At 57.5% G+C, this 12,173-nt stretch overlaps 1 protein-coding gene across 1 annotated transcript; it reads left to right on the top strand.

Annotated features, from left to right (window-relative positions):
• The first annotated feature begins 5,833 nt into the window (after positions 1–5,833).
• NDUFB7 (NADH:ubiquinone oxidoreductase subunit B7) lies at positions 5,834–10,249 on the top strand. Its single transcript, XM_054012514.1, has 3 exons — positions 5,834–6,001; positions 9,064–9,232; positions 10,073–10,249. The coding sequence occupies exons 1-3, from the start codon at positions 5,890–5,892 to the stop codon at positions 10,188–10,190; spliced, it is 399 nt and encodes a 132-aa protein (XP_053868489.1). The 5' UTR covers positions 5,834–5,889; the 3' UTR covers positions 10,191–10,249.
• The last annotated feature ends 1,924 nt before the right edge of the window (positions 10,250–12,173 follow it).

Raw genomic sequence — 12,173 nt, 5'->3', positions numbered from 1 at the left:
ATTTCTGGCCAGTTATCACACACCAAGTAAAACTATTTCCCTGTGCTTATTTTCCCCCCTACAGTTCTTCACATCTTCTTGTCAATTGCTGGAAATGGGCCATTTTCATTACCACTACAAACAGTTTTTTTTTCTCTCCTGCTGATAATAGCTCACCTTAACTGATCACTCTCCTTATAATGTGTATGGTAACACCCGTTGTTTCATGTTCTCTTTGTGTGTGTGTGTGTATATATATATATATGTCTATATATATATACACACACACACACAAAGATTATATATATACACAAATATATATATATATATCTTCCTACTGTATTTTCCACTGCATGCATCTGATGAAGTGGGCTGTAGCCCACAAAAGCTTATGCTCAAATAAATGTGTTAGTCTCTAAGGTGCCACAAGTACTCCTCGTTCGTTTTGTGGGTACAGACTAACACGGCTGCTACTCTGAAACACACCAAGTAGTTGCCTTTCTTTGGTAATTTACAGATCACACCTTTCTTCCAGTCCTCTGGGTAAAATTCTTTCTCCCAAACTATATTACAAAGCTTCAAATATTACCACATCCTCACCGGCTTTGAGTTTTAAAGGTTCCTCTCTCTGAGAGCCCCTGGCAGGTGCCAAACACACCCACAAGGACCAGAATAGAAACCACACCAGCTGCAGCCACCATGCTCCAGTGGAGGGGAGACCCTGGTTTGCGTAAACGCCTGTTTTGCAAAACAAGTGCAGCTCATTGGAAACCAGGCCTGAGGTGTGGGCATTGGGATATTCTCAGCAGGATTGGGGTGCGGCAGGGGGGAGGGGATGCAAACTGGTAAAAGGCCTGTAGCCACCCCCATCTTGGACTGAGAGCTCATCAGATCCCACAAGGCTGGGTCTAAAGATCTACAATCTCCCAGGGACAGGCGGGGTGCTGGGGGGGGGGCAACACAGATGACCTAATGGGGGTGAGGTTTTGTCTTGTGAACCCAGATGCCAATGCTGAAGCGTGGCACTAGAGGGCGCTGTGTGGTAGCCACAGTAATGGATCCGAGATGGCTGCGTTTCAATGCACGAAGAGGCATTTTTCCCACAAACAGTGCCCAGCCCAAAACCCCACAGTGCTAGAACCCGTATGTTATTTATTAGATGTGTTACAGTAGTGCCCAGGGCCCCATTGTGCTAGGTGCTGTACACTAGTTATTAGGTTGTGACATTTCCCTGGTGTTATCTGGACCGGTGATCTGCTAGGTCACTCCAATCCTTAACTCTGGGAGCCAGCCTTACCCCGCTCTGCTGTGAGAACCCCCATTCCCAGGCTGTTCACGCACAGTCTCTGGCCTGTAAGTTGCTCCCAGCTACATGAATGAGCACTTTTGGCTAGCCGCATGGCACTAGCCAACATCTCCAGTCCCAGATACAACCCTAGGAACCTCCCTCTTGCAGTGTCCAGTTATGCTCGCTGGACGCTGGAAGCTCATATGAGTTCATCAATTTAACAAAGAAATTGATCTGTACCAGGCTTGTTATCCCCAGGGGAATCTCTGACCCGCTTCAAACCAAACATCCTGCTTCAAGTACATAAGAACGGCCAGACTGGGTCAGACCAAAGGTCCATCAAGCCCAGTATCCTGTCTTCTGACAGTGGCCAATGGCAGGTGCCCCAAAGGGAATGGACAGGTTATCATCAAGTGATCCATGCCCTGTCACCCAGTCCCAGCTTCTGACAAACAGAGGCTAGGGACACCATTCCTGCCCATCCTGGCTAATAGCCATTGATGGACCTATCCTCCATGAATCTATCTAGCTCCCTTTTGAACCCCGTTATAGTATTGGCCTTCACAACACCCTCTGGCAAGGAGTTCCAGAGGTTGACAGTGCGTTGCGTGAAAAAATACTTTCTTGTGTTTGTTTTAAACCTGCTATCTATTAATTTCATTTGGTGGCCCCTAGTTCTTGTATTATGAGAAGGTGTAAATAACACTTCCTTATTTACTTTCTCTATACCACTCATGATTTTATAGACCTCTATCATATCCTTTCTTAGTTGCCACTTTTCCAAGCTGAAAAGTCCCAGTCTTATTAATCTTTCATCATACGGAAGTCATTCTATACCCCTAATCATTTTTGTTGCCCTTTTCTGTACCTTTTCCAATTCCAATATATCTTTTTTGAGATGGGGTGACCACATCTGCATGCCGTATTCAAGATGTAGGCATACCACGGATTTATATAGAGGCAATATGATATTTTCTGTCTTATTATCCATCCCTTTCTTAATGATTCGCAACATTCTGTTCGTTCTGGCAAGGGAAGTGTAAAAATATAATTAGGAAGTCCAAAAAAGAATTTGAAGAACAGCTGGCCAAAAAATAACACCAATTTTTTTTAAAAGTACATCAGAAGCAGGAAGCTGCTAACCCACCAGTGGAGCCCCTGGCTGATTGAGATGCTAAAGGAGCACTCAAGGATGATAAGGCCATTGCGGAGAAACTAAATGAATTCTTTGCGTCGGTCTTCACTGCAGAGAATGCGAGGGAGATTTGGTCTGACCCAATATTGCCATCTTATGTTATGTAGAGTTTATGCTCCTTTCTATTGTCCTCACTAGGATTTAACTTCCACTTTTTAAAGGTTACCTTTTTGCCTCTAATTGTTCTTTTTTTTTATGTTCAGCCACGGTGGCACTTTTTTGGTCCTCTGTAATGATGCTGGTTCTGGTGGGACCCAACTGAGAGTGCCAATTCAGGACAAATTGCTCAAACAGGGCAGTTACAGCCCAGGGCTGGGTTTTTTCCACCTCTAAGGCAAACCAAACCAGCCAGACAGAGAGAACTTTGGTCTCACCTCACTGGCTAACCACAAGTCACCCAAGAAATTCCCTTAGACACTCCAATTTCCCAGTATCACCACCAGTGCCACTCGTTATGGGAGTGAATGGTTATGAGAACCAACACCCCAGTAAAAGAAAAAAGGTTCTCCCAATCCCAAAGGACCAAGCCCCAGACCCAGGTCAATATACAAATCAGATCTTACCCACAAATCACGCTGTTGCCAATCCTTTAGAATCTAAAAGCTAAAGGTTTATTCATAAAAGGAACAAGATAGAGATGAGAGCTAGAATTGGTTAAATGGAATCAATTACATACAGTAATGGCAAAGTTCTTGGTTCAGGCTTGTAGCAGTGATGGAATAAACTAGGTTCAAATCAAGTCTTTGGAACATCCCCAGCTGGGATGGGTCATTCAGTCCTTTGTTCAGAGCTTCAGTTTGTAGCAAAGTCCCTCCAGAGGTTAGAAGCAGGATTGAAGACAAGATGGCGATGAGGCATCAGCCTTTTATAGTCTCTTGCTATGTGGTCTTTGCTTTCCTGCATCTATGCTCTAGTGTCTGCTTGGCGCTCCAGGATGCTGATGAGCCTATCAGTGCTTTGCTGCGGGTGCGCGGTGCTTTGCCGCCGGTGCACTGCGTTTTCCTGGCGGATCCTGCTTTCTCTCTCCATCCAGTCCTGTGCTTTCTCATTCTCTTTAATAGATTGCCGCATCACTTCTTGCAGCATGTCTTCTTTGCTTTTTCGCGGTCTCTTCCTGAGTCTTTGCAGTCTCTGAGCAGGCGATAAGAGGGACGGCTGAGGTCTCAAGGTTGATGCAGCTGTATAGGCAAAATGCAACATTTAACAGAGGCAGCATTGTTTATACCAGACACAGTAATGATTCCCCCTGCACTTAAGGAGTAGAAAACACACAGGGTCTACACAATAGCATAATTTTCCCGTCTGAAACAGAGCACACATATCCCACGGGAGCCTCAAAATGGTGAGTAAGGGGGACTGATTGTTTTCAGGGCTGCACTGTCCTCTGGGTTTCTGTGCCTTGGGGAGAGCCAACAGCTTCAGGGGGCACCTACACTGAACACTGTCCCAACATTTTCCACAGGAGTTCGTTCTGGACGATATCTCGCTGCTGAGGGTGACCTGGGAAGCAAGGGAGGGTCTTCTACTGCAATGCGGCTTCCGTCCTGGCCCATATGCAGCTTGCCTGTGTGCAGCAATGGTCCCCCCTCGCGGCACAGTGGCGCGGACACGTTAGCCTGGCTGGGACAAGGACCATGGTGGCTCTCCCGATAAACCTGCGCAAACGCACACATTCTGGATGAGACATTCGAGGAGATTACCGAGGCCGATTACTGCGATGTGATAAACCACATCAACGCACTATTCCGCATCTAGGCATGCATGCCTAACCCTCCTCTCCCAAAGAGCCCGCACCGAAAAAATTCCTTCCCGAAAAAAAAAAACGCTTACCAGGAACCTGTTCTTCTGTTTGTCCTCCACCAAGTACCGGCCGCTGCGACTGGCTACCTTCCTCCTGGCTCGAGAAGAGCTCCTGGCTGCATGGCTCCAGGGATTCCGGGGTGTCTCTATCCGGCCCACCGCCATCACTCCTGTTTTCCTCCTTCTCTTCCTCCTCCCCCCCTCCACCGGCTCTGAAGTGTCCATGGTGGTGCTCGGAGTGGAGGTGGGGTTAACCCCAAGTATCGCATCCAGCTCTTTGTAGAATCGGCAGGTCGCGGGGGGAGCACCCAAGCGGCCGTTTGCGTCGCGGACTTTGCGGTAGGCACTCCGCAGTTCCTTGACTTTAATCCTGCACTGCAGGGCGTCCCGGTCATGGCCCCTTTGATACCTTCCCAAAGGTATCGTAATTCCTATGGCTGGAGCGCAGCTGGGACTGGACAACTTCCTCCCCCCAAACACTGATGAGGTCCAGCAACTCGCCACTGCTCCATGCTGGGGCTCGCTTGGCGCGTGGCGGCATGGTCACCTGGAAAGATTCACTGATAGCACTCCACGCCACGCCTGGCTGAGCAAACAGGAAGGGGATTTTTTAAATTCCTGGGGAATGTAAAGGGTCGGTCACATGGTTGGTTACCTGAGGCCAGGGCAGTAGAGTTTGAACTGATGACCAGAATGGCTAGAACAGGCATTGTGGGATACTGCCGAATAATTCTGGAGGCCATTCACAGCACATTGGGCGGCCACACTGGCGCCGCAGCGCTGCACTTGCTATTCCTCTCGGAGAGGTGGAGTACATGCAGCGCTGCAACTACGGAGATACAGCGCTGCAAATGCCCTGCCCGTGTGGACGGGGAGTGAGTTACAGCGCTGCAACTCGCAAGTGTAGCCAAGGCTAGAGTGTTAAAGACAGGAACACTTCTGTGAGCTGCTTTCAAATAAACCTGCAGCTTTGGGGCAAGTAATTCAGACCCTGGGTCTTTGTTGGCGCAGACGGGAGTGTCAGGTGTCAAGAAACGTTGTCTCTGCATCCCGTCCTGGAGCGACATGTACCCAGTCAATCGGGGGCTAGCTGACATTTATTAGGTGTATTACAGTATGGCCCTGTTGTGCTAGGCGCTGTACCTTATTTATTAGGTGCACTGCAGTAGTGCTAGGCGCTGTACAGACACAGACAACGAGGGGTCCCAGCAAGGCCTGGGGTGGGGCTGCAGACCAGGCCCCCTTGGGCCTCACCCACCAGGAGGCCCATGTCTTACCCCAGGAGCTGGGGCAGCCAATAGGATTGTTACATGCAAATTTCCCCCAGCAGAAGGGTGGTGATTGGCTGATGTGCTCCTGTTCCTGGAGCGCGGGAACACACCCTCCGGGGGACGCAGGCGCAGGGAGGGAGAGGCAGGAGCAGAGAGCCCAGGAAAGAGGCGGGGCGAACAGAGGCCCCGCCCCCACGATGACATAGGCAGGAGGATTGCTGGTTTCTGGCCTATCTAGGAACTGCCCCGGGAGCTCTATGGTCCTGGGGGGCGGAGCCAGCCCTTCACATCCGGTTCCGGGGGGGGAGGGGGAAGTGCTTCCGAGGCGGCGCGGCCCCGAGGTGACCGAGGCGGGGATGGGGGCGCACCTGGTCCGGCGCTACCTGATCGACGCGGAGGTGGAGCCGGACCCGCTCCGCATGCCGACCTTCGACGCGCGCCTGGGCTTCCCGGAGCGCAAGGAGCGGGGTGAGCCCGGGCCAGGCCCCGCCCCTTTGCCCCTGGCCCCGCCCCTTCGCCCCTGGCCCCGCCCCTTTGCCCCTGGCCCCGCCCCCCGGGGGGCTCAGAACCCCCCCCTTCCACCCCCCCCGCCCCGCCGGGCTCCTCAATCTCAGAGACTCCAGGCCCGGGAGCTTCGGGGCTTTGCCTCCCCCAGGGGACTGGGGAGCGCCGGGGGGGGGTTCAGGGACCCCAGGGGGAGGGGCGCGGGTTGAGCCGGGGGGGGGTTCAGGGACCCCAGGGGGAGGGGCGCGGGTTGAGCTGGGGGGGGGTTCAGGGACCCCGGGGGGAGGGGCGCGGGTTGAGCCGGGGGGGGTTCAGGGACCCCGGGGGGAGGGGCGCGGGTTGAGCCGAGGGGGGGGTTCAGGGACCCCAGGGGGAGGGGCGCGGGTTGAGCCGGGGGGAGGTTCAGGGACCCCAGGGGGAGGGGCGCGGGTTGAGCCGGGGGGGGGTTCAGGGACCCCGGGGGGAGGGGCGCGGGTTGAGCCGGGGGGGGGGTTCAGGGACCCCGGGGGGAGGGGCGCGGGTTGAGCCGGGGGGGGGGTTCAGGGACCCCGGGGGGAGGGGCGCGGGTTGAGCCGGGGGGGGGGTTCAGGGACCCCAGGGGGAGGGGCGCGGGTTGAGCCGGGGGGGGGGTTCAGGGACCCCGGGGGGAGGGGCGCGGGTTGAGCCGGGGGGGGTTCAGGGACCCCGGGGGGAGGGGCGCGGGTTGAGCCGGGGGGGGGGTTCAGGGACCCCAGGGGGAGGGGCGCGGGTTGAGCCGGGGGGGGGGTTCAGGGACCCCGGGGGGAGGGGCGCGGGTTGAGCCGGGGGGGGGGTTCAGGGACCCCGGGGGGAGGGGCGCGGGTTGAGCCGGGGGGGGGTTCAGGGACCCCAGGGGGAGGGGCGCGGGTTGAGCCGGGGGGGGGTTCAGGGACCCCAGGGGGAGGGGCGCGGGTTGAGCCGGGGGGGGGTTCAGGGACCCCAGGGGGAGGGGCGCGGGTTGAGCCGGGGGGGGGTTCAGGGACCCCAGGGGGAGGGGCGCGGGTTGAGCCGGGGGGGGGGTTCAGGGACCCCGGGGGGAGGGGCGCGGGTTGAGCCGGGGGGGGGGTTCAGGGACCCCGGGGGGAGGGGCGCGGGTTGAGCCGGGGGGGGGGTTCAGGGACCCCGGGGGGAGGGGCGCGGGTTGAGCCGGGGGGGGGGTTCAGGGACCCCGGGGGGAGGGGCGCGGGTTGAGCCGGGGGGGGGGTTCAGGGACCCCGGGGGGAGGGGCGCGGGTTGAGCCGGGGGGGGGGTTCAGGGACCCCGGGGGGAGGGGCGCGGGTTGAGCCGGGGGGGGTTCAGGGACCCCGGGGGGAGGGGCGCGGGTTGAGCCGGGGGGGGGGTTCAGGGACCCCGGGGGGAGGGGCGCGGGTTGAGCCGGGGGGGGGGTTCAGGGACCCCAGGGGGAGGGGCGCGGGTTGAGCCGGGGGGGGGGTTCAGGGACCCCGGGGGGAGGGGCGCGGGTTGAGCCGGGGGGGGGGTTCAGGGACCCCGGGGGGAGGGGCGCGGGTTGAGCTGGGGGGAGTGGGAGGTTCAGGGACCCCGGGGGGAGTGGCGAGGGGGGTGAATCAGGGACCCCGTGGGTTGGTTCAGGGACCCGGGGGTGGGGAGTTCACATCAATGGAAGCTCTGTGGGGCAGAGACTGTCTCTGCTCTTTCTGCGCAGCGCCTGGTGTGTTGGGGGCCTGGTCAAGGCTGGGGCTTCTAGGACCGGGGTTCTCAAACTGAGGGTCCTGATCCCTCAGGGGGTCATGAGGTTATTACATGGGGGGTTGTGAGCTGACAGCCTCCACCCCAAACCCTGCTTTGCCCCACCCTGAGCCCACTGCTTGATGCGTTGAAGCTGGGAATAGCCTATGGGGGACAGGCCTGCACTGGCCCTGAACATGGGGAACAAGAGAAGGGAGCCGATGTCACCAATTTAGGGCCTTATGTTTGGGGCAGGAGCCTCCCACATGGTTCTTTCCTTGCAAAATGCTGTGGTGGAGGCTGGTGCCATTGAGCCTATAGATTCAGCTGATTCTCCTTCACCCCTTGTTCTGTGTGGGTGTTTAACAGCTGCCTTGTCCCACCCCAGAGGTGGCCATGTTTCAACACTGGATGAGTCAGGGGGCTGGGGCACATGACTTATGAGGAGAGGCTGAGGGAACTGGGATTGTTTAGTCTGCAGAAGAGAAGAGTGAGGGGGGATTTGATAGCTGCTTTCAACTACCTGAAAGGGGATTCCAAAGAGGATGGATCTAGACTGTTCTCAGTGGTGGCAGATGACAGAACAAGGAGTAATGGTCTCAAGTTGCAGTGGGGGAGGTTTAGGTTGGATATTAGGAAACACTATTTCACTAGGAGGGTGGTGAAGCACTGGAATGGGTTACCTAGGGAGCTGGTGGAATCTCCATCCTTGGAGGTTTTTAAGGCCCGGCTTGACAAAGCCCTGGCTGGGATGATTTAGTTGGGGTTGGTCCTGCTTTGAGCAAGGGGATGACCTTCTGAGGTCTCTTCCAACCCTAATCTTCTATGATTCTGTGAGTGTCTGAACTGTCTATATGAGGGTCAGTCAGTGCTCTGCATTGAAAGGAACTGTGTAAACCCAAGATCATGACATAGTAGAGGGCAGTCGAACCCCTGTCCTGTGTAGAGGTATAGATCCTGAGACAAGTGTAAATAATAACACATGTAATTGAAATGGAGAGAGAGAGCTTGGAGCCAAAAACTTCTGACTTGTATCCCTAGCTCTCCCTCTGTGACCTTGGACAAGTTGCTTCCCGTGCCTCAGTTTCTCCATGGAACTTCATCAGAAGGGCTCATGTATAGGGTGTTCAGAGTCCCACTCGGTGCCCGATCCACATTCGCTGCGGTCGTTACGGCCCCGCGACGGAGCCTGGCTCTTTGCCCAGGAGGTAGAGGGGCCACTAGTGCTTTTATCTCTGGAGGTCCCAGGTTCAGTTCCTGGTGTGCCACGCCCACGTCCTGCACCCAGCCTCACCTCTGCCCCTCCTCTGTGTCCCCCACAGTGATGGTAGCGACGCAGCAGCAGATGAATGACGCTAACCTGCCCCTGGAGATGCGCGACTACTGCGCCCACTACCTGATCAAGCTGTTGAAGTGCAAGCGCGACAGCTTCCCCAACTTCCTGGCCTGCGACGACGAGAAGCACGACTGGGATTACTGCCAGCACCTTGAGTACGAGGCTGCCTGTGCTGGGGAGCTCCTGGCACCATTCACAGGCTACTCCGCTCCTAGGGCCACAGAGCTGGGGGTGGCAGCCCTAGGGGTAGAGAGGGGCAGCATGGCCTAGGGGAGAGAGCACAAAGGAGACCAGGGTTCTATTCCCAGCTCTGCTACCGGTGTGCTGGGTGACCTGGGGCAACTGGCCTCCTTTGCACGGTGCTTTGAGGTCTACTGATGAAAGGTGCTGCTGGAGCTCGGTGTGATTGGCACCTGCCCTTCCCACATAGGGGATTTAAGCCTAAGAATGTGCTGATGGTCCCCAGTAACCAGCTACGGCGGGCGCTTAGCACAGAAATAAACGCCCCCCCCCCCCCCTTACTTTGCAGAAGGCATCTCAGAAAGCAGCGTTCTGGGCCAGTGGCTGAGCCCCGGGCCCCACTGGTGCGGCTAACCCTGCAGGATGGTGATGAAACACGTGTAGGGCCCTTCCCACAGAGGGTCAAGCCCTGGGCCGAGCAGACCCCAGAGTGAAGGGAGGGGTACTAGGTGGAACGTGGTTATGGGGCTGGCCCGGCTGTGTCACCGTGGGGATTGTGGCGTGGAGGAGGGATCTGGAGGGGGAAGCTGTGGGGCAGGGGGGAGGGGCCAGATAGCCTAAGGATTGGTTCAAAGCAGTGAATCTAATTTCAGTGAGCCCCCCCTCCAGGAAAGTGGGACAGTCCAACAGCTCTGAGCTCGGCCTGTACCTAATGCAGAGTGGTGGGGTGCAGCATGCTGGGGGGGGGGGAAGGGGGGGTTCTCCTGCTGGAGATGCAGGTGGACCCCCGTGACTGATGTCTCCTCTCGCCCCAGCTACGTGAAGCGTATGAAGGAGTTTGAGCGGGAGCGGCGCTTGCTGGTGAGGAAGAAGAAGCTGGAGCAGAAGGCGGCGGCTAGAGCAAAGCAAAGCCCTGTGTCCCCATCCACCTGAGGGGTTGGAGAAATCCCCTCCTTGTATTATATGTAAGGGAATAAAGAATGGCTCGTCTGCGTCTGGATCGCGCTTGGTGACTGGAGTGGGGTGGGCAGGGCATGAGCGTGTACTGCACGGAGGCTGTAATGCCCCATCACTGCAGGTGCTGGGCACGAGGGGGAGCCAGGTGAGTGACCAACTTCGGAGCTTCTTCAGACTTGGACCTGAAGTTATGGGGATCAGTGAGCGGTGGCATTTCCTAGTGGTTAGAGCAGGAGTCAGGACTCCTGGGCTAAGTTCCCATTAAGCTGCGTGGCCGTGCAGCTCCCTATTAAGCCCTGCTCAGGGCTGCTGTGGGAAGAGGTGCCCCTCCCCGCCGGCTCCAGCGCAGACCTGCCCCGAACTTGCTGCGGCCGGGGGAGGTGCCCCTCCCTCGGCCCTGCCCAACCCAGCCCTGCCGGAGCTGCTGCAGTTGGGGAGAGGCGCCTCACCCTGGGCTGCTGCGGCAAGAAAGAGCTGGGTGGAGTCCTCTCTGCCCACCACATCCTGGGGGCAGCCTGCACCCCAAACCCCTCATCCCCGGCTCTATCCCAGAGCCTGCACACCTCAGCCCTGAGCCCACTCCAAACCCCTCATCCCTGGCTCCACCCCAGAGCCTGCACACCTCAGCCCTGAGCTCACTCCAAGCCTTTCATCCCTGGCTCTATCCCAGAGGCCACACACCCCCGTACCCCAACCCTCTGCCTCAACCCTGAGCCCACTCCCCCACTCCAAACCTCTCATCCCTGGCTCCACCCCAATCCTAAGCCCACCCCAGACCCTGCACCCCCAGCCGGAGCCCGCACCCCAGTCCTCTGCCCCAGCCCTAAGCCCACTCCAAACCCCTCATCCCTGGCCCCACCTCAGAGCCTGCACACCCCAACTCTCTGCCCCAGCCCTGAGCCCCCTCCCACAGTCCGAACCTCTTGGCCCCACCCCCACATGAATTTTGTCATGTGCACCAATCACCTCTATAGTGGTGCACATAACAAAATTCATTCCACACATGGATGTAAAATATTAGAGGGAACACTGCTCCTGGGTGGTGGTCCTGCTCTGGGACGGGGATAGGGTCTAGTGACTAGAGCCAGGTGTCCCTGGGCTACCCCCACCTTTTCCCCCGTCTGTGAGCGGGGTGATGCTCAGCTCCCTCCCAGGGTTGGAGCGTGTGCGGTTGCGACACCCTATGGCTGCCGAGTTCTGGCCCTCAGCACGGCCGAGCTCCGCTGGGCTCAGACAGCGCCAGACGCGCTGAGAGTTCCAGCTCCCACGGGCGGTTGGCTCCGTTCCTGCCCTGGGCACCAGTGCTGGGAATCTACTCGCTGCCCCTTCTCCTTGCAGGGAACCTGCTCGTGCTCGCTGCTGTCCGTCTGGGGAGCTTTTGCGCTGAGGCCATGGCATAGCTTCGGCCCTGTAACGGCGACACGCGCTACAGCCGGGGAAGGGTTTTACAGCACCCATCTCGCCAAGTGATAGTCACACTAGCTGTGTCCACAACGGGGGTTAGGTTGGCACAGCTATGGGGGGGAGGAGGATTTGTCACACCCCTGCCCTTTGGGGGCAGCTGCTGGAGAATCTAGGGTGTGCTGCACCTGCCCCTGGGGCTGTTTTCTTGCTCTTGTCCACACCCGCTGGAGAGATGTCTGCCAGCAGCAGAGGGCAGAGCTAGTTCTGCTTCAGCCCAAGTGCAGCGTGGCTAGGGCAATGGGCACGAGTCGCTGCTGTGTACAAAGAAACCAGAGCTGCCCCTCCCCAGCTGTGCTGTATGGCTGGGGGCAGGGAGCAATAGATGGCACCAGCCCTTAGGTGGGGTGCAGTGCCTGCCATTCAGTGACAGGGGGAGTGGCTATGCAAAGAGCACCCCACACACCTGGAGCCCAGCTGATCCCCTCTGTTGAGGTGGGGGGAGCAGTGAGACGTGGCTGGACAGGCAGAACGATCCTGGACACGCTTGGGCAGAGG

The sequence above is a fragment of the Malaclemys terrapin genome, chromosome 23 (assembly GCF_027887155.1).
Source record: "Malaclemys terrapin pileata isolate rMalTer1 chromosome 23, rMalTer1.hap1, whole genome shotgun sequence".
Classification (NCBI taxonomy): domain Eukaryota; kingdom Metazoa; phylum Chordata; order Testudines; family Emydidae; genus Malaclemys; species Malaclemys terrapin.
Note: the sequence above shows the minus strand (reverse complement) of the source record. Positions and strands in the feature narration are given on the sequence as shown.